This window comes from Miniopterus natalensis, chromosome 20, assembly GCF_054644295.1.
Source record: "Miniopterus natalensis isolate mMinNat1 chromosome 20, mMinNat1.hap1, whole genome shotgun sequence".
In the NCBI taxonomy this organism is placed as follows: domain Eukaryota; kingdom Metazoa; phylum Chordata; class Mammalia; order Chiroptera; family Miniopteridae; genus Miniopterus; species Miniopterus natalensis.
The window spans coordinates 12,556,599-12,578,771 of record NC_142100.1 but is presented as its reverse complement, the minus strand read 5'-3'; the positions used below and the strand labels follow the sequence as shown (position 1 = coordinate 12,578,771).

Here is a 22,173-nt window from a genome sequence, read left to right as displayed (position 1 = left end):
GGCTGAAGGCACAACCTGAAAAATTCTTTTTGTTGGCTAAAATACCACAGACCATTTGTCAGGAGTGACTTTGTGTGTGTGTGTACGTACTAAGCTCTGATTGCCATTCATCACCTACACAAGGACATGGAAAAACCCAGGGGACACTTGTACAGTAGTGTCACCCAGTGAAGGAAGGGTTCAAGGAAGTTGGGGCGGGGGGCTGGAGGGCAGCTGCCTCAAGGCCTTTGCCTAGAGAGGCTAGCCACATAGTAGTGAGGAGAGGGCTGGAGGTTGGCCAAACCCTGCCCCAGAAGTGGTCACCATCCCACCCTCTACTCCTTTGTCCTGTCTCCGAGGCCATTGTCTTTCCTGAGCACATTCTGTGAGTCCAGGCTGGAGGCTCTGCCCAATGGTAAAGGCTGCCTGAGACCGAGTGGAGGCTGGCTGTGGCTTCCAGTTGGGTAGAGGCTCTGGTTGTGGGAGGATTATGGTGACCTGGGGTTTCCACACTCCTCAGCTCACATTTCTCCTGACAGGCAGACACAGCCGTCTCCTCCCTGACACTGGCCTATGACCAGGCTGGAAGTCTAGTCTGTTCTGCTTCCTGATTACTTGAAGATCTGCCCACATCTCTCTGCTCCTTTGCCTCCATTGTTGCAAGGACAGGCAATGGTTCTAGCCCTAGTGGTCCCTGCCATTGGCCTCTTCTCTGCAGCCTTTGGGGTCTTGGCTAAATGCAGCTGGGTTTTCTCCAGGACCCTGCCTTCTTCTCTAGCTGCTCTCATGCTCACTTCCCCAGCCCAGAGACACCACAAGCTCTTCCCTGTATGCAGAATACCCCTCCCTGCCCGCCTCCCTTCCCTCATGTCTCAGTTCCAAGAACTGAGGCTGCCTACTTCTTCAGGCAATGTCTGAACAGGGAGGTTCCAACAGGGCAGGTGGCAACTCCATGCTCACAACCCCAGAGGTCTCAGACCCAGCTCAAATTTTCTGGCTGGGCTATGTACTTTCTGCCCACATTGTGCTGTGAGGCATAGTAGGGGACCCTGGAGCTATGGCAGGGTTCCGGCCACTCCTGAGGACAGGTCCCCGTGCCCTGCTCTTAGCAAAGGGTAACCTCAGTCCCTTGATCCCAGTGAAGGGGGACATGGACAGGACTTGGGTGCGGTGAGCAGTGAGTGGATGCCATCCTTGGAGGTCAGGGTTCAGGGGCATTAAGTCCCCTCAGGACCCAGTTGCTGGACTTTGCCCACTCTAGGAACTACCTGGAACCCGAGAGAGACTACAAACTACCTCTTGCAACTCAAAGACAAAGCTACCACGTGTGGGCTTACTGTATTAAGCATTGTTCTAAGCACGTTACAGGGACATCATTTCATTCTCATAGCCTACTCGGTGGGTTCCTGTGTCACTCCATGTCACAGATTAGGAGATTGAAGGTAGGTGATTTGCCCAAGGTCACACAGTGAACAGATGAGGAGCCAGGGTTCTGCCCTCTCTTTGGTCACAGACACTGTGGCCTGGAAAGCAGGTTCCAGAGGGCTGTGTGCCCCTCTAGCCTCAGTAGCCTGTGCTGTGGATCAGTACTGCCCATCACCTGCTTTCATCCCCATAGCAAAGCTTGAGGCTGACCTGGTGGCCTGAGGTTTGAGGCCCCAGCCCTGGTGCTCCTCTAGGGTTCCTGCACACCCTGGTGTGTGTATGTGTGGGGGACAGCCCTTGGTTCCTGTGGGCAGGCAAGCTTTGCTGCTTGGCTCCTTTCTCATCCATCATGGCAAAGATTGGCGAGCCTCCTGTGAACATCAAGAGCACATGGCCCAACCCTTCAAAATCCTGTGTTCCCTTGCTCTCCAAGCCCACTTGGCCCTCACATCTACCCCAGATTTTTGGTATCTGGGTATTATATGAGGTTTCCGGTAGGGTACTCTCCCCAAAAAGCAGTTTCAGGGAGGGGACCTTCCCACTAAGAGGCTTCTGCTGGCAAGTTATTGCCCAGCCTGAGCTAAACCCTTTCATGACTTGCCCATGGAGTCACCTGGACAGGAAGGCACCTTCTGCCTCCACAGTCAGGGGTACTGGTTCATCCTATCCTGCTCTCAGTCTCGTCCACTTGGCTGATGGGTTGTGGTTCCCAGCTCCTAATCTGAGGGGGGTGGGAAGAGCCCTGGGGATCCTCTAGCTCAAGGCTCTGTGTCATCCTCCATGCCCTGTTGGGCTCCCACCTTCCACCTGTGCCTGGAACCTGGGATTCAGCAAGAGGGACACCTTCCTCTGAGGTTCAGGGCTGTGGGGTGAGGCACCCCTAGGGTCCTGGTCAGGCAGCTCCACCCATTCTTGCCCTAGGGCTCCCAGCCTGGGTGGAGTGAGGAAAGGCCTCATGCTCAGAGCCTCAGAGGACTAGAAACTAAATGCCCCACAAAGCACTTCATCTCAGACCATTTCACAGAAAAACCAGGAAGTAGAGAGGTGGGCCTAATCACAGGTTGAGGGACAAATAAGAGCCCAGGAGCATTGTAGCCCAGGCTCAACCAGCAGCATGGCGCAGCTCCCGACTCTGCCACTAAGTGTTTACTTCCAGGTGACCCTACAGGATCCTGGCCACAGGCCACAGGCCACAGGCCACAGGCAAGGCCTGGATGGAGCACAGATGTTCCTTGGCCTGATGTCAGTCTCTCAGAAGGTTGCCCACCAGCCTGCCTGCTGCTTGGCTTCCCTGTACCCCTGCCAGTACACTCGGAAGGGCTTGACTTTCACAGAGGCTTGGCCATCACTGCCCACCCACAGATGGAACCACACAGGGACAGTAGGCTGTGACAGGATCCGGTTTATTCTGCCTTGGGAGGTTGGTCCTGAGAGTGGTGGGTGCCACCCTGTCCCAGGCGGAGGGAGGGCCCAAGGGCCAGTTAAGGCCAGTGGCAGGAGAAGCAGGGGGCATGCCGCCCCTGGAATGCAGTGAGGCCAGGCTGAGGCCTGGAGGCAGCTGCGGTATGCCGGGGCAGGTGCACCTGCTGCCCAGGGTGGAAGGCACCGGGCTGGGACCGAGCCATGGACCCAGACTACACGGGTAGTACCCTGGGAAGCAGGACACAGGGTCATGGGACACAGAACATGAAACACAGGCACATGGCTCATGAATAAGCATATGGGCAAGTGGGCACAGATTCACAGGCCAGAGGAACACTCAGCCTCTGCTGAACATATGGACACAATGGTGGTGTTATTTGGACCACAAGGGACACAAGTACTATCAGATATATGGACTCAATGGATACAGGGAACAGGCCCAGGCCATGGAATGCAAGGAACAGGGGAATGGGGGCTTTTGGCACAACTGCACTGGAATCATGAGAAGAGGGCAGACGGGGCTGGTCTGAAGGTGCCCAAGGGCAGCCCCAATGCAGACCCTTAGGGCTCAGTCTGTCTTCCACACTTTGTTTAGCAGCTTTACCACTTCATCATAGATGATGAACACGATGGCCACATCTGCACAGACCCGACCCAGGCGGGGGACAGTGCCTTTGTAGAATCTGGGATTGGGTGGGAGAAAAAGGTAGGTGAGGAGGCAGAGGAAAGACAATGCCCCTGGACAGTAGGGGTGGGCCCAGATGTTGGAGGCAAGATCAGGGGCCTAAAGGTAAGGACTCCCTAGGGGATGGCCTGGGGTGGGCAGGGGGTTTGGGGTGAGGCCTAGGGAGAAGGCCAGGGAGGGCCTGGGGTGGGGACAGCAGCCCTGTCTCTCCCTCACTCACGCTTTGAGCCCCTCATTCCTCAGAATCTGCATGCCACAGTCCCACGTGTTCCGGTATTTGTGTGCCTCCAGGCCCTGCAAGACACCAGCACACCACAAGACTCAGCAGCCAGCCCCAGTCCTAAATTCTCCCCCCCCTTCCAAGCTCTACCCCACCTGCATCCGGGTTTTGATCACGTCCAGAGGAGTGTTCCCAAAGACACTGGCAGCACCCGCAATAGCTCCAAACGCCCCAGTGATCAGCGGGTTCATGGGCTTGTTGGGGTTGTCCCCTGGATGGGGGTGGGAGATGCAATCAGAAGGTGATGGGAAGGTAAAGGGGCCATCTCTGACAGCTGGGGAGGAACATGGACCAGGGCCTTAAAAGATGGGAGCCTCAAGGGGCAGGACTCTGGCACGAAAGCCCAATAGTGGAGGTGGGATCTTAGGGCAAGACACGCACCTCGATACCAGTTGCGCAGGGAGGTCATGACGAAGAAGCGAATGGCCTGGTTGGATCCTTGCTTTAGCACGGTGGCAGTAAGGCCCTGGTATGTCCCCTTCAGCCCTGGGAGCAGGCAGGCATGAGGGTTACACTTACACACAGGCCCCAGATGGGGATTGGGGGAAGCTGCACTCAGGAGTGCCAAGGCAGAAAAAGCAAGTGCACACAGGTTCTTTTCATCCTAGCTGAGGTCCCTGACCCTACCTGAGTAGGAAGGCCAAGTGGCTCACCTTGTTCCCGCACAATCTCCCTGACCCCATGGAAGAATCCTCTGTATTTAGGGTTGGGAGAGGTCTGGTCATGGATGAATTTCACCTGAGAGAGGAAACAGAGCAGCTGGCTCCCAGGGTGCCACAGGAAGGGCACACTTGGCCCCTTGGCTTGCAGGCCCAGACCCCACCAAGGTCAGGCCAGGGTTGGAGATACAGCTCTTTACTTGGAAACAGGGACAACCAAGGCCACTGTGGGACTTGAGGCCCAGGAGACAAGAGGACCTGCCCCACTAAGGAGCCTCCGCAGTCGTGTTTGTGATACTGCTGGTAGCTTAGGCAGCAAACACCCATTGTTTTCTGTTTATGAAAGTGTTTTTTAAAAATGTACCATCTTCCTAGTGCTTTCAGGACACAGACCAGCCTCCACAGGAGGCCCATCCTGCAGGCCTCCTGCACCCAGCTCCCCAGGCAGTTCTCCATGCACACCTTGCCCCCTCCTGCAAGACCCTCCCCACCTCAACATCTCCATTGGACACAGGATCACCCCAGGCTCCACCATCCCACTCCCCTCTGCATGCTTAGTCCCTACAGGAAACCTCCAACCTTGATGGTCTCCATTGGGCACACGACCACCACGGCCTCAGCCACGCCAGCGCCCAGGCCGCACAGCAGCCCTCGAGTGCTGTCCAGCCGTCCCTGGGCGTCCCGCATGTGGTTGCTGAGGAACTCAAACATCCCAAACCTTGGGGTGGAAGGCAGTGGGGTGAGAGGGGCGCCACTGCCCCTGACCCCCTCCCGAGGCCACCCCCACCCCGAGCCCCGTCTCACCTAACCGCCGCCTTGGGGATGGAGCCGTAGAGCAGGGAGCTGAGGCCTCGGTACAGGCCCAGGACGCCATGGCTGCGCACAGTTTGCCGCACGCAGTCCCCTGGGGGAGGGGGCGGTCAGCGACTCCAGCCGCCCCCGGGGCCCGCCCCCCGGGGCGCCCCGTAGCTGCCCCCTGCTCACCAATGCCCCGGTAGCGTGGCGGGTGCGAGCGCTCGTCCAGCTGCAGCTGCGTCTTCACGTACTCGGTGGGGAAGGTGATGCAAATTTCGATGCCGCCGGCCAAGCCGCCTGCGGGAACCCGGGACTCGTGGTCGGAGACCCTCGCCCGGCCGCCCCGCCCTCTGCCGCCCGGGCCCCTCCCCCGCCCGGGACTTTGTCCCGCCAGGTCCCCATACCCCACCCCCGTTGCCCTGGCGAGGCACGGAGGGGTGACACGCAGGGTGAACTGGAGACCAGTGCCGCGCCCCCCGCCCGACCCGGAAGTGGGGAGGGGCTTTCGCGTCCCGGGCCGGCCCGAAAACGCGGCGGGACCGGCGGGACGCGGAGTTCGAGCCCCCGAGGAGCCCACCTGCCAGGATAGCCTTCCCCGGGTGCGTCAGTTTGGCCTTTCCGGGTGCGGGTGCGGCGGCGGCCGCCAGAGCGCGGGGCGCCGCCATTGCGGGGTGGCGGTAGGCAAGAGGCGGGGCTCCCGGCGTTGGCCACGGGTCCGAGCTCCTGCGCTCAGAGCTGTCTGCCGAGGCGGCGGCGGCTGGTTATGTCCGGGGGCGGAGCGGTCGCGTCAGCCCCTGGGCTCCGCCCCGCGTGGTTCGAGCCGGGCCCCGCCCCCGGCCCGCCCCCTGCAGGCCGGGAAACTGAGGCCCGGGCACTGAGGCCGCTGCGAGGACAGCAACCCAGCCAATGGCCCAGCCTGTAACTCAGACGACCACGCTCGGCAGGGGTCCTTGGGAGGCGGTGCTGCGCCCGCGCAGAGCTGTGGGTCAAAGTGCAGTCTCCTGAGCCTGCCCGGGCATTGAGCACAGCTAGGCGCGGGTAGGAGCGGGCTCCGGGTCTGCACTTCTGCCGTGTGCGGCAGGACCCCTGAGATGACAGTGGAGAGACACGTGGGCTAGCCCCATCCTTACTGTTTGAGGACTTGGCCTTCCCACACCTATGGCCAGCACTTACCACTCTCCTTTCGGGATTTAGAACTCCAGGTACTGCACACCGTCAGGAAAAGATCCCAAATACACCTGACAGTACCCCCCAGGGCAGCTTCCCTGGGTGCAGGTCCCCCACCCCCAGAAGACCAAGCAAATCTCTTGCCCCCTCCTATCCACACCAGCACCAAGAACGGAAGCTTTGCCTTGATAAACAGACTTTTAATATTCATGATTGGCAGGAGGCTCAAAACCCTGTTAGTCTGTTCAACTGTGTGCAAAGTGACCGGGAGGAGGGCAGCTCCGCCGGTGAAGAGACGGTGCCCCTCCTCCTAGCGCTGGGTACTTATTGCAGACAAACACTCCCCAGGATGCTGGCTGAAGCTGGAGGGTATGGAGCCTTTAGTTGACCTCCCTGCCTGGTGGCTGGAGCTGGTCTTCTTAGGTAGTCAAGGGTTACTCTGACATCTCCAGGTTCTGGGAAGGCTCAGTGGCTGCTATCATTGGGTCTCAGCAAAAATAAGTAACACCCAGGGTCCTCTGTGCTCCTTGGGGAGGTTAGTAACTCTGTAAAGGGGATGTTACCACTGAGTGCCCACTACATACTGAAGCCCTACACAGGCGGCTGGGCAAAGGCGGGAGCAGCCATAGGGGAAGCTGGCAGGGGCCGGTTCTGTAGCAAGGCCTGCTGTCAGCATCAGCTGCTGACCTGCAGAGGGAGAAGCCTAGGGTGAGCAGGGCTCCTGCTGCCCCCAAGTGGCCAGGGGTCCACGGAGCAGGGCTACAAACCAGCCCTAACCATCCAGAGGCTGAGTGTCCTCCAAGAGCAGGGGCAGGAGGCAAGGGCTGTGGGAGCTGCTGTTGTGGGGCCAGCTCTAGAGGCTGGCCAGCCTAGAGGGTAAGCTTGTCCCCAAGTATAGGGCACTTACTTAGCTCAACTGGCTGGGTCTCACTGATGCCCATCAATACCTAAAAAACCCAAATTGACATTAATGGTGGGTGGGCACCATAACCCTCAAGGAGCACACAGTTGGGAGGCTCACATTACACCTCAGGCCTATGTTAGTCCCTCAAATGCACTCTAGGAAGCATCAGCCTCTGTGCAGTGGACACCAAGTGATCTGTCTACTGAACTGCCAGGCCAATCAGGCAGGCTCTCAAGTGCAAAGCCAACAAGAGCCTGTCAAGGGCCAGATAGGGCAGCACAGCAGTAGCTTGAGGCAGGGCAGTTACTAGGCACAAGGAATAGGCAGGAGCACCCCCCACCAGAAGGCAGTTGCCCTCAGAGCAGGGAGGACCGTGGTGGTGCCTCTTCAACATTCCTAGATCACTGAACTACCTTCTCTGCACCTGGCAGCCATTGTGGTCCTCATCCCCCACCCTATCCATTCCCACCCCAATCTGAAGCCCAGCCAGGGACAGGGGACAGGAGCTATGGGATGCCACCTACTAAAGAGGGGCAGGCTCTACCACATGCTTCTCTTGCACAGACTTTGAGGTGTCCAGTCTGTCCACCTGCAAAGAGGCAAGAGCATGTGAGTGCCCACCTTACAGGTCACATGCAGTAATGGCCTGGAGGTGAACTTGGGAGGCAAGCACATAGCCTTCAGGAGAGTTAGAGCTGAAGACAGGCACACAGACCACCACTGCACTGGCAGTGACCACCACCTCACTCCACAAAGTGAAGCCTCTCTAACCAGATGGAGATGTGAGTGCCCAGTGGGGCCCTGGTGAACCTCAGCTGCTGTTCCAGCCCAGTACTTTCCAAGTGGACACTTGACCACCAGGTGCACTGGAGCAGTGGGCTTTGAGTACAGCGTGACTCACAGGGCTGAGTCCTCCTCTGGACACAGGGACACTGCTGAGACAATGTAGTAGCTCCTTTTAGCCAGTCTGGGATGCTTACCCCTTCTAAGGGGACTGGTCACCTTACACCTGAGACCCTCCACCTGGCAGAGAGGATGCACCATCTGAGAGATAGGTGCTATGACAGCCATCTGAAGACAAACTGCACTTTGCCCTTCCTTGAGGTTTCACCAGGTGCAGTCCCCATAGGCTGAAGCAGATTGATGGATGGAGAGGAAACAGAGTGAGGTGATGCCATGGGGGATATAGGGCGGACAGCACTGTGCTAGTATGAGTGACAGCAACTGTGTATCTGGGACCACTCCCAAACAAGCACCTGGGTAAGAAAGAAGAAACAATTATGTGCCCTATGTGCACTCAGGTTTGGGAGAGCTTGGGCCAGGTACCAGAAACCTAGCAGAGACAGCTCTGATGCCAGCCCTGCACACTCCCTTTCCTCTTCCCCCCATGGGACCTGGACTGAGGTAAGGAAGGAGCATGGCAGCTCTCCTCTCACAGCCTGTCCTCTCTGCCTTCAGCTGCTGTACTGGGAGAGCCCTGGGGGGCAGAGGGTTCTCAGAGGGATGGGGCTTGAGCTTCCCAGATGAGTCAAGAGGCCCAGGACCAGGATTTCCAGTCAGGAATGGGCTGTGGCATTCCTGTCTGGATTACTCTGCCACACAGCAGTGTCCAGTTTGCTGGGCCTCATCCCAAGCCAAGAAACAACCTACACTCTTATCACTGCCAGAGAAATCCCTCGTGAGCACCCGCCTCTCCTCACCATATCAGGAACTTGGTTGGGTGCTAGCAGAGGCATGTGGGGCAGGATCGAGGGCAGGCGCCATGGCAGCTTCTGCCTTCCAGGACTAGGGAAGGTGTCTGGAGACCCTGGGCCAAGGAACAGGGTCCCTCCAGCAAGAAGGCACACTTTATGGGTCCCTCCTCCTGCAGCAGGGTAATGGCTTTGAATGGTCCCGGGATGGTCCAGAGGAAGCCCTTGCAGTCCAAAGCTGGTAGCACCAGACGCCACCCCCTCCCTGTTTCTTCCCTAACCCCCACACTAACGCTGGGAGGCTCCTCCCTTCCATGCACACTGAAAGCAGCCTTGGCTGTGGCTTCCTGGCATTGTGGGTCCTCCACCTGGCTGGAAGAAGGTATGGTATATGGCTGGATAGGCAAGTAGGCACTGCTGAGCCATTGCTTTTCTGCATACTTAGAAACAAAGCAGACCAGATGACATGGGTCTCTGGACAGTGGCTACAGCTAGGCCCTAGAAAGTGACTCCTAGGGCTTCGACACACAGGGAGTTGAAACTAGACACTGTCACCTTGTTAAACAGCTCATCAACCTGCAAAGAAAGCCAAAGTGGGACACCAAGTGACATCTGGAGTAACAGAAGCGAGATGCTAAGACATGAGTATAGCCCCTGGGCCAGGAAGACATGTGTCTAAGCCCCCACCCCCTTCATCTGTCAGCTTTGAACCTGAACCCCAGTGTCTGCAGCTGTAGAGGGGAAGACTGCCTCCATCATTAAGGTGTTAAAGGCTTAAATATGATTAACATTCCTATTAAGTGCTCCTCCAATTGCCCATAGCTGGTGCTGAGAGGTAAGTGGCCCACACCAGGTGTCCCTGGGCCTCCTGGTGGTGGACTAACACACTGCATGCCCCCTCACCCCCTGCCCCCGGCAATGTGTGGAACTGCTGCGAGGGCAAGTGCTCAGTTCTACCCAGCTCCCCACCACCCCATGGTGATTTTCTAGAAATAACAACACTGGACCTAAAATCAAGGCCTCTCCCAACAGCAGCCTGGGCTGGTTGGGCAATCTGGGCTGGCCTCTTAACTGGCCACAGTAGGACCTCTGCAGACCAGAGCCAGGGTCATAGCCAGGGGAAACAGAGCCACAGAAGGGCAGGTACTTACTTTGCTAGGGTACTCCCTCATCACCTGGATGAAGTAGGGCATGGCCAGGTCCACCAGGTTGTACCTCCAGGCCAGCTCCAACATCATATTCAGGGGGAAGTAGGTTGTAGCAGGTGAAGAGAGAGGCCGTGATGCCACTCCAGCTTGCCCTCCTCCAGGAACCACTGCAGCAACTTCTTGACCAGCTTGGTGTCCCTTGACTCTGCAGCGTGCTCCATGGTGTCCTGCAACTGAGGCAGATGCACTGCTTGGCCACCCTGCCTTTCTGGGCTGGCAGAGTGCAGGAGCAGTGCCAAGCTCCATGAAGGCCCTCCCCTCATCCCAGGAGGGTTCCCTGTGCTTCAGCTGCCTTCTGGCAGACAAAGTACCACCTCCAGGAGAAATGAGAGGAGCTTGTCTTGTTAACTGCCCAGAGGGGGGTGACACACACAGTGCAGGTGCTATGGGAGATGGGTTCCAGCCTCAGGGCCTGACAACATGAAGAGGGAGTGCATGGGCACTGAAGGGGATGGTGACAGCGCCAGCAGGGCCTGTTGTGAAGGCCAGAGTTACTGGGCTCAGGCCAATAGCCAGCACTATCCTTCCACATTCAACATGATTCAGCTACGAGGGACATGGCTAGTGCTCAAGAAATAGGGATTTGCCCTTTCTTCCTGACATAAAAAAGTCCCTGATCACTTCTTAGTCTAAAGCAATTTAAAAAATCATACCCGCCCAGTGATTAGCCATCAGTAAATTAGCAATTTCTCTATCCATCCTCTATTTTCTAGCCGCATGGCAAGAAGAGAAGAACCCAGGTAGCCAATGTGTCAGCTTCCTCATCCTCCACAACCACCCTCTGCACACTCAGCTGATGAAAGGCACAGCTGGTGTCGAATGCAGTCTGGTTGCCCACTAACGGTGACTGCCACTATGCAGAGACAACTGTTGGCCACTGCTGCAGTTACTGTTCCTCGAGCTCACTTGGTCACCTCCAACATGAGGCTCTCATGTCCTAGAGACTGACATGAGACTCAAAGCCCTGTATGCTAGCATGTGGCACACCCTTTTGGTCCTCCTCCAGGAAGGATTCTGTCCCACCTGCTTGCTGCTTTGGGTGCCAAGTCCTGTCTTGTCCCCACTATTCCTACCAAGGGAACAGGTCTCTCTTTTTTTCTTCTTACTGTCAAAAACAGTGGAGACTCAAATGAAAGCTCCTTCAGGTCATGTCTCCCCAGACATTGGAGAATGTGTACACCTCCAGGTGGTCATCCCTGACAACTGACTGCTCACCATGCTTTTACACTCACCTTGGCAATTTGGAAAGCATGCTTCTTGCTGCTCTGCGCATGTCCGAGGAGCCAGCAGTAGCCACTCACCATCCTTGGGGTGGCATGCTGTGACCTACTCTCCCAGGACTTCTACTCAGTAGAGACCCCCCCTCCCCCCAGGGCACTGCTGACACCTGCTGTGCATTGTGGGCTCTTTAGCACTACCACCCGTCTCCACCTACTAGACGTAGCACTGCAGCACTCTCAGGTGTGACAACCAAATGTCCTTTGGGGGTCAAAATCATCCCTGGCTGAGAACCACTGTGCTGCAAAGTATGCTAACCACTTTCTGCCTGTGGCTTTGCTCTCCTGGGCTCTCTTCCTGGCACACACTGCCCTGAGTGGCACTAATGTTGGAGGAGAACAGACACCCCTCTGGCAGTGCTCACAGCATCGTTTTCTCACTCACTTCCTGCCCCCATTTGTGAGGAACCTGTGCATTTAAGACCTTGGCATACCACTAGCAGGACAGAGCAGCTGTGACCCTTTTAGTGGGGGCAGTTTCCCTCTGGTGTGTCAGAGCCCCGCTGCCACCTTCCAGGGCCAGCACCTCAACCCCTTGACGTGAGGTTCCAAAGCTTCTACAACATTTCCTCTTAGCCCTCTACAGGGGCCCTGTCAGCATCCCAGGAAGGACCACAAGCACTGTCACCAAGGGCGAGGAAGAGGTCACATAACAGTCCCAAACTGGAGGTGACAACTTGGGGAGCAGCTCAATGTGCCCTGATGTTAAGGGTCTTTGGCATCAGCCCATGTGCTGTAAGAGGGCGGTGCCTGTGCTGGGCAGAGGGTGGCAGCTATCTGTGTTCCAGGAAGGTCCTCAGGAGTGCTGAGGACAGCTCTGGGAGTAACACCATTAGTTCAAGCTCTCGGCTCCTAGGGGCTCCTGAGACACGGAACCCTGTGAAATCAGCTCAGCCATGCAGCATATTACACAAAGGCCTTGTTGGGTAACTGCACTTTACCCCACTGGGACACGCCAGGTAGAGCGATGGCAATGCCTTGCGGGCGTGGGAACTCTCCAGCAGCACACCCTGAGCAGCAGATGCCTGGACATGGATCCAAACCGAGGGGTGGTGCCAAGCCACTGCTCAAAGGCAGAAACAAGTATTTTGAATGTGATTTTAATTTAGGTGTTTTTAATTCCCTAAATCTTGATAGAAAGCAATGTAGGTGCCAAGAGAGTGCTGCCACACTATGTTTAGGGAGAGTGAAACTCACAAATAACTGCTGGGAAAAGAATTAACTGCATGAATGCAAGTCTTTCAATCCAAATAACTTCTGAAGGCTATATGTTAACAACAGAGATTTATCCTCTAGATTCCAGTGCCAACACCCGCCTCTCCCCACAGTTCCCTCTTTGGCTTCAACTCCAAGCTCTCTGGAGTTTGGCCACCTCAGTACTGCTCCTGCAACCTACCCAAACACTCCCTCTTCCCAGGGCCCTGGCACTGTTGGTCCTCTGCTCTTGGAGAGATGCAGACTCAAGCACTCCCCTCTGGGACACCTTCCCCACCGTGCTGTCTGGAATGGCACTGCTCACCTTCACACTCATTGCTCGCTGTGGCTCTGCCTACCCCTCCCTGCTGCACTTTACTCCTTTACACGTACACCTAACACACTATAGATTTCTTTTTTTTTTTTTAGAATATTCATCCTTGGTAACATGAATTGATTTTATTTATTTATTTTTTAATCCTCACCCGAGGGTATTTTTTCCATTGGTTTTTAGAGAGTGTGGAAGAGGGGGAGAGAGAGAGAGACAGAAATATTGATGTGAGAGAGACACATTGACTGGTTGCCTCCCACTTGAGCACCGACCAGGGCAGGGGATCGAGCCTGTAACTGAGGTACGTGCGTGCCCTTGGCTTGAATCACACCCGAGAACCTTTTAGTCTGTGGATGGATGCTCTAATCACTGAGCCAAACTGGACAGGGCTAGACTTCTTGAGTGGGCAAAAATTTGACTACTATTTTCACTTGTGCATCCACAGCCCCTATCCTGGCACAAGCTAGATGCTTGATGAAAGTTTGTTGAATAGATAAAGTATTGTATCAAAGGATATACAAAGAATTGACAGGAAACACAGGGAAAATGAATGACAGCATGGAGCTGCAGTCAACAGAAGCCGGACTGTGGGAAACATACAAACAAGCGGCGGACTGCATCTGGCTGAAATGTGCTGACCCTGGAGGACTGTAGGAGGTTGGGAGCAGGCCAGGCCTCCCTCGGTGTGCCACCTGCCTGGGGAAGAACAAGACAAGCTGTCTGCGCTTCCCAGTCCGCCCAGTCTCAGGTGGGATTTAACTTGCATAATCCAGGGCAGCTCTGTATTTAATCCTCTCTCCCATCAGGAGAGTCCTGTTCTGAATTCAGAGGGAGATTTGGGGCAAGGTTTCATTTTCTAACATTAATGTTTTCATTATAAAGTTAATTTTAAAAGTGTGCTCACTGATTGAAAAAAGAACTTGGCTAACTCAGGCAAGTAAAAGGAAAATAGTATGATATTGCCCAATTTCATATCTCAAAGTTTTCACTGTCCCTATCTTGGGCGTTTTTCTAGGTTTATATGTTCATTATATTGTACGTGCAGGTTTTCACTCTGCTGAAACTTACTCTGAAAGGTTTTTCTATCACAAATAAGTATTTGTAATGGCTATATTATATTCCATTGATGAATGCTGTTTATTTCCTTTTGTTGGACATTGGCTTTCAATTTTTATTAGTATAAGTCATACTGAAATGATTAAATATCTTTATATAAAGCTATCTGGACCTTTTCTACTTTCTTGGGATGTATTTTTACATCTAGACTGAGGAAGCCCAGGATAAGGAATACAGTAGTTCCTTTTTATCCATGGGGGATATGTCCAAGACCCCCAGCGGATGCCTGAAACCATGGACAGTACTGAAATCTATATATGCTATGTTTTCCCCTATATATACATATCTATAATAAAGTTTAATTTATAAATTAGGCACAGTAAGAGATTAGTAACTACTAATAAAATAGAACAATTATAACAATATACTCTAATAAATGTTATGTAAATATGGTCTCTCTCAAATATCTTGTACTGTACCCACTTTTCTTCTTTTGATAATGTGAAACGATACAATGCCTATGTGATGAGGTGAGGTGCTCAGAATTGAGCACAATATAAAACTTATGAATTAGGCTCTCTCTCCTGGGAGCACTCCTGCGCCCCCCGCCACCACCAGTCATGTTTCCATTAGCTTCCTCATTCCCAAGCACCAAGGGCCCTTCCTCTGCCTCTATAACTTGTTTCCTAAGCCCATTTCTTCTAGGAATTACTTTTTCTACCTCTGTGGTTAACGAAATAAATGTTCTCTTACAGTTTGGGTCTTGGCTCTGAATTCTTTCCAAGCTAGAACCCAAGTACCGAGGTTGCTGAACCCAAGTCTGGTCTGACCCCACTGGACTAACACCCAGTGCTGTTCCCACTGCTCACAACATAATAGTGCCATGACTTAGATTGTTTCCAACACTGGTAAAAAATAATAATAATAATAAACAAAACAAAAAAACCTTATGAATAGTTTATTTCTGGAATTTTCTATTTAATATTTTGGAACCACAGTTGACCATGGGTAACTGAAACTGTGGAAAGCGAAATCACAGATAAGGGGGGGAATTACTGCACATATATACTTAAAAGTTTTATGCATTATGTGAATGCAGTAAATTACTTTCCCTTGTGGTTTCTTCCACTGCTTATATGCTTACAAACTCCTTCCTCACACGAAGATTAAATAAATATTTAAAAATTTTAAATATTTCATCTAGAATTTAATTTTGTTTACAAAATTATGTGATAAACTTTTTACCCCTTTCAAAACTGTCACCTAATTCCAACAGTTAACTGAAACTTACTTTGAAATACAAATATCCAAAGTCCACTTGTTATTTATTTCAATGAAGTGAGTGTGTTCTGTCAAGAGCACACATGCAATTACTGTAGAGTTAGAATATATTCCATTACCCCTTCATCTCTATCACTTTTCCCAGGCGTAACATTTTAACCCTGGAAATGGCAAACTTTATAATTATTTAGATCTTTCATTTAAGGTTTTTAAAAAACACTTGATTTTATTCCTACATAAAAAGGAATTTTCCCCCATTATGTTATCTGATAATTGCTGACATATGGAAAAATGATTAATTTTTAACGTATCTCTTTCATCTGACTAGTTACTCAGTTCAGTTTGTTCTCAGGGGTAACAGAGCATTTGCATGTAGTCCTGACACCTTTTCTAGCAGAATCATTCTGACCTGCATAGCCAGCGGCCTCAACAAGGGACTTAATCACCCTTGTGGCTTGTTTCTCACCATCCCAAATCTGTGCCACTCTAGGGAGTGATCCCTGAACCAGCCTACAACAATTCACATTCCCCAGGGGCATGGCCTACCTGCTGAATGTGGACATTGTTGGGTCCATTAACACAATCTTCTAGCTCAGAGAGACAGCTAGTTTTAGCCAAGGCAAAAATAAGTTCTGTCTCTGTGTAGGAACTGTGGCCCTTTCCCCTGGCCATCTGTAGGAATTTAACCAGATCTTCCCAATTGTCTAAAGATAGAAAACAAAAAGAGGTAAGACAGGCAGGTGTGGCTCAGATGTTGAGTGTTGACCTATTAACCAGGGGGTCATGGTTAGATTCCCCGTCAGGGCACATGCTCAGGTTTTGGGCTTGATCCCCAGTAGGGGCGTGCAGGGGGCAGCAGATCAATGACTCTCTCATCATTGATGTTTCTCTCTCTCTCTCTTCCTCTCTCTGAAATGAATACTAATAAAAAACGTATTTAAAAATATGTTAACCCAGAGCTGCTGTTTAACCAGGGGCTCAGTTCCTCCCAACCTGTTCTCAGTCAGGATGCTGACCTATCAGCTCTGCCTCAGGTGGGCTCTGGCTCTTGGAAAGATCTAGAAGGTCTTGGACATGCTTGCCAAGCAGACTGCTGAGCAGAGTCCTAACCTAGGTGGGGGAAGGAAAAGAGGCAGAACCCAAAGGAGCTGCCCTGGGGGACAGGAACCTCAATAGGGAATGTGGTGCTTATTCCAGCCACTGAAGGAATTGTCGCCACAACCAACTAGAATGGCAAGAAGAAACTCTGGGTTTAAAATTGTGATAGTGATACCCACTGTGCTTAAAATAAATTTAGTCTGTACAAGAGGGTAAGAGTCAACTGAAGAGCTACTGTCATTAACCAAATAACATTTATCTCAGATTCTCTCAGAAAACTTTCACTCAGTTGTGTCTTCTTATCTCTAAGTGCAGAGCACGTGCGGATTCCCAGCAGGGCCATACCCTTCCCTCGCTGGGCGGGCTTCACCCAGTGAGAAGCAGAGCCCCAAGGAGAGGAGGTTTACCTACTGCTCCTGATGGCTGCCTGGATATTCTTCAGGTAAGAGGGAAGGTTGATAGCTCTGATGTAGGAGTTGATGGCTTTCTTCACCAGGTCTTTCTGGAGCTGGGCATGGGCCAGCTGACTCCACACAGCAGGCTCACTTCATCTCTCTGCAAACTCAAATGCTCGGTCTAGGTTTCCAATGTGCTCAACCAGGACCTAGGGGTTAAAAGAGAAATCTCATTTTCTGCAACACTCAGTCAGCTCCAGGGAGCAGACGGATTTTTGTTCAGTTCTATATTCTGTCTAAAATTGCATGACCATTTCAGTTAAGTCCAAAACAAACTGTGCATTAAGTATTTCTCAGATGAATGAATAGGAAGGCGAAGAACTGCATAACAGGGAGGAGTATGATAGAGAACAGACACTTCAACAAAGAAGGAGACAGCATAAAGGAAGGAGACAACCAGGCTAAGATTATTATTTAATATGAAAAAAAAATTATTTTTCAATTACAGTTTACATTCAATATTATTTTGTATTAGTTTCAAGTACACAGCATAGTTACACAGTCATATACTTCACAAAGTATTCCCCCTAATATGTCCAGTATCCACCTGGCACCATACATAGTTACTATAATATTATTGACTATATTCCCTATGCTGTACTTTACAGCCCATGACTATTTTATAACTAACAATTTGTACTTCTTAATCCCTTCACCTTTTTTACCCTGTCCCTCAACACCCCTCCCCTCTGGAAACCATCAGTCTGTTCTCTGTATCTATGCATCTGTTTGTTTGTTTATATTGTTCATTAGTTTCCACATACATGTGAAATCATATGGTACTTGTCCTTATCTGACTGACTTATTTCACTTAGCATAATACCCTCTAGGTCCCATCCACTGCTGTTGCAAATGGTAAGATCTCATTTTTTTTTTGACATTCAAATTCATTCAGCTTTATTAATGAAAATAATATAAAGTTCAAACATAGCCTAAATAAAGCATGACAAACCTACTGTGTGACTATTTGTCAAAACACAGATGACAAACATTCAGGTGTTCCTGTTCTTCTGATATAACGATCTGAGCTGTGTTGGTTTTTTGGTTTTCAGAATAGAGGCTAATTATTTAATCAACATGGATGTACAATAATTTTATTCAATAATCAATGAGTTAGCTGGCTGGTGTTGGCTCAGTGGTTGAGTCTACCCATGGACCAGGCCATCATGGTTTGATTCCTGGTCAGGCACATGCCTGGGTTGCGGGCTCCATCCCCAGTAGGGGGCGTGCAAGAGGCAGTCAATGGATGATTCTCATCATTGATGTTTCTATCTCTCCCTCTCCCTTCCTCTCTCTCAAAAATCAATAAAAACATATTAAAAAAAATTGATGAGTTATCTATACTTTCTCAGATATATCTCTGAAGACTATTTCAACCACATCTACTAATATTCATCACACCTATATATGGCTACTATGAAGATACATCATAATTTTAATAATCTGCCCATTATTTTCATTAAAGACCAATTGGTAACAAGAGTTAAAATTCAGAATGTTCCCCTCTCACACTGATGCAAAGAATGTTGCTCTAAACGCCTCCTTTATGGTGACTAACTTAAATAAATGTTCTAAGTCAGGCATGGGAACCTTTTTTCTGTTAAGGGCCATTTGGATATTTATATCATCATTTGTGGGCCATACAAAATTATCAACTTAAAAATTAGCCTGTTATATTTGGTCAAACATTTAATTAACTCACCCCTAACGTGATGGCTGGAACGGCTTCTCTTTTGTGAGGCCTTGGCAGGGCCAGACCTAAAGTAACCACAAAGGATGGTCTGAAATGAAAACGTTTTAACTAAAAGAAGTTTATGGCAGGTAGTTATGTCCTAGGCTAGAATCTTCTCTGATGTCTATTGTCTTTTGAATCTATGATAACATTCTTTTGGAATTTCTGGGTAACTCTCCTTTTCCCAGACCCCTCAGGGCACAACCAATGTACCACGCCAAAGATCATAAATCCTCTCACTGTTACTGTTATCATGTTATCGTTGACTGTTAACTATTCTCTGCTCCATCTAGGCAAAATATATATGTATCTATCATTTTACTTTTCATCCAATCCCAGAGGTGTCCCCCCCACCCCCTGCCTTTGCTTTCTCCCACCTCTCTAATCTATCACCAATGGATTTCATGTAACCTACTTGCATCTTCACTTTTGATTGTAATGTAAAATAAGGTGCAAAACTGCCATTCTCCGGAGCATCATCTCAATGCGTTGAGATTTTGATTCCCAGGAACTGTTGACAGTTTGGTTCAAACAAGCTCACAAAAATTCTTTACAGGTTTGAATGTTTCTTATGATGACAAGGCTTTGCCACATATTCCACATTTGTAAGCCTTCTGTCAGTTATAAATTCTGTTTAGTAATATTTGAATGATGATTAAAGAACTTCCCATATTGCTTAATTACATTTGTAAGGCTTCCCTCCAGTATAAATGATCTCATGTTTAGTAACATGTGAATGCTGATTAAAGGCTTTTCCATATATTTCACATTTGTAAGGCTTCTCTCCAGTGTGAATTACTTGACTTTTCATTTAAGTCTAAAGAAACATTTCAGGCCCCCAAATAAAAACACGGGGGCAAGACAATACCTCTTCGAAGCATTTATCTGAAGAAATCCAAAATAATAATTTGAAAAGATATACGCATCCCTATGTTCACTGCAGCATTATTTACAACAGCTAATGGACAGAAGCAACCTCAGTGCCCATCAACAGACAATCAGATAAAGATGCAATACATATATACAATGCAGTATTACGTGGCCATAAAAAAGAATGAAATCTTACCATTTGTCACAACATGGATGGACCTAGAAGATATTATGCTAAATGAAATAAGTAGACAGAGAAAGACAAGTGCCATATAATTTCACTTATATGTGGCATCTAAAAATACCAAAATAAACAAACAAAACAGAAATAGATGCATAAATACAGAGAACAAACTTATAGTTGCCAGATGGGAAGGGGGTTGGGAGGTTGGGTGGAAATGGTAAAGGGGTTAAGAAGTACAAATTGACAGTTACAAGACAGTCACAGGGATGGATATATATATATATATATATTTTAAGTTTTATTATTGTTTAAAATATTACAGATGTCCCTTTTTCTCCCCAATGACCCGTTCCACCCCGTTCCTTCCCCCTCCCCGTCACAGGGATATTAAAGTACAGACTGCATAGGGAATATAGTCAGTGATATTATAATAACTATATATGGTGTTAGGTGAGTACAAGATCTATCAGGGGGATCACTTTGTAAAGTACAGTATATGATTGTCTAACTACTATGCTGTACACTTGAAACTAATACAAAATAAGACTGAATGTAACCTATAATTGAAAAATAAAAAATAAACTTATGAGTCATTAAAAATAATCAGACACTTGGAAAAATCTAAAAAGAAATTACTCATTTGACAATCCTATGATTGTTCTAAGGGGCTTAGGGACAGTAGTAGTCTGAGTTACAGCTGTGTTTACACAAGACTTTTAGTGAAAACACCAATTGCCTGTATCAAAGAGTCAGAACACTCTAGGTGTACTGAACATCCCCATGTTTTCATGCCTCTGTGCCTTTGGAGATGCTAAGGATTTTTTCTTCTGTATCTATCTCCTTCTCAGGCTCATTCACAGCTTTATCCCAGTGCCCAGCACATGGAGGTTAAGTAATTCACTAGTAAAGAAGTTACTTGTCTTAGGCAGTCAGATTTAGTTTATCTGCAGATATAATTAAGAAAATATATTTTAAACTTACCAGCAAGCTTTTCCTAGCTCAGAGAGGGAGCTTTGTAAATGAGGTCCTACGAAGAATGATGACACCAAGGTCTTTTATAGAACTTAAAATTCTAGGACTAGGTTAGTTTAGGGTAGTTTAAAAACTACACTTGTATAGTGCTTTATAGAACCTCTCTCAAATTACACCACTTCTGCCCGGCTGGGCGTGGCTCAGTGGTTGAGCATCGACCTAGGATCCAGGCGATTGGGGTTTGATTCCTGGTCGGGGCACATGCCCGGGTTGCGGGCTCGATCAATGACTCTCTCATCATTGATGTTTCTATCTCTCTCTCTCCCTTTACTTTCCTCTCTCTGAAATCAATGAAGATATATAAAAAAAATAAAATAAAAAAATTACACCACTTCAGGTTTTCTGTATTTTAAAACCAATGCATAAGATCCTATATTTATCCCTGTTAAATGTCAACTAGCTGGATTCCAGCCTGTAAAGAAACATCTGTTCAGATTCTAATTTTGTCACTGAACTTTGCTATCCCAGCTCTGTGGCATCCTTGTTTAACCAGCCAAGAGTGATGGTAATCTCTCCCTGGCATGGAGGCCACTAGCAGGCCTCAAGCAAGAGAAGCAGCAGAAGAAAATGTAGAAGAGACTGAATACAGTAGATAGGGTGAAGCAGCAGGGAAATAAATATGGGAAGACCAGGGGAAGCAAAGAAATACTTACAGGATGACAACTATAGCCCCAGGAGGATAGTAATAAACAATACTGTCAAATAGATGCTGTGATCTGCATGTGATCCTAAAAGAAAGATCTTCAAACTGTTACAAAAGCAAAAGGCAGAAGAATATTCATAGTAGGATCCTTTTAATAATTTTTTGAAAAATACATTGGTGTCTACTGGGGAGAGAAACCCAGTGTTTGAACAGGAAAACTTTAATTTTAATTTATACTTTCTGTATGGGGCCATTCCCCTATGTATATGCATCACTTGAAAGTCTGTTCCAGACAGACTTTTGCCCCAGCTACAGAATGCTTAAGAACTGGTGGAGAGGAACATTGATAAAGATTCTCCTAGGACTTGATAACTCTTTCAACCCAATTAACTCAAAAAATACTGGGAATCTTATGAAGTTTGGGGATTTTGAACATTTAAACATGTTAGATAGTGATGATTTGTTTTTCCAAGGAACTCCTATTAAAATTCATTTAACATTTGGTCACTTACCATGTCACTGTTGTGGGCACTCTCACAAAGGCTCACCCTCCCACACACCCTCAGTGAGAAGGTGGTTACTTTCCTCACTTTGTAAATAAGAAAGTCAAAAGGTAAATGACTGGCTCCGTATCTTTTTCCAGAACAAGGATCATAAGTCTGCCAATAGGCAACATTTCACAGCTTACACAAGACCTTTAAAAAAGTTTTACACAGGTGTACAACAATTTTAGGACATAATGAGCCTACTATTGTTTGTTTCAGTATGTCAAAAACCATTTCACAAAATGAGATGGCTACAAACA

At 49.4% G+C, this 22,173-nt stretch overlaps 1 protein-coding gene across 5 annotated transcripts; it reads right to left on the bottom strand.

The window, feature by feature from the left end:
* Positions 1 to 2,780: 2,780 nt before the first annotated feature.
* Positions 2,781 to 21,959, bottom strand: SLC25A1 (solute carrier family 25 member 1). 5 transcript variants are annotated; one of them, XM_087828357.1, is made up of 14 exons: positions 21,881 to 21,959; positions 16,860 to 17,056; positions 15,901 to 16,058; positions 15,365 to 15,422; positions 10,159 to 10,388; positions 5,823 to 6,331; positions 5,435 to 5,542; positions 5,255 to 5,354; positions 5,030 to 5,168; positions 4,445 to 4,529; positions 4,173 to 4,277; positions 3,887 to 4,002; positions 3,732 to 3,805; positions 2,781 to 3,509 (listed from the first exon to the last, which is right to left on the bottom strand). In XM_087828357.1, exons 6-14 carry the CDS (start codon positions 5,908 to 5,910, stop codon positions 3,395 to 3,397), a joined length of 930 nt encoding a protein of 309 aa, XP_087684483.1. In that variant the 5' UTR covers positions 5,911 to 6,331; positions 10,159 to 10,388; positions 15,365 to 15,422; positions 15,901 to 16,058; positions 16,860 to 17,056; positions 21,881 to 21,959; the 3' UTR covers positions 2,781 to 3,394. The 5 variants fall into 5 exon arrangements, with proteins under 5 accessions (XP_087684483.1, XP_087684479.1, XP_087684481.1 ...); XM_087828353.1 differs by lacking the exon at positions 15,365 to 15,422; XM_087828355.1 differs by lacking the exon at positions 15,365 to 15,422 and having other exon boundaries at positions 5,823 to 6,224.
* Positions 21,960 to 22,173: the final 214 nt, after the last annotated feature.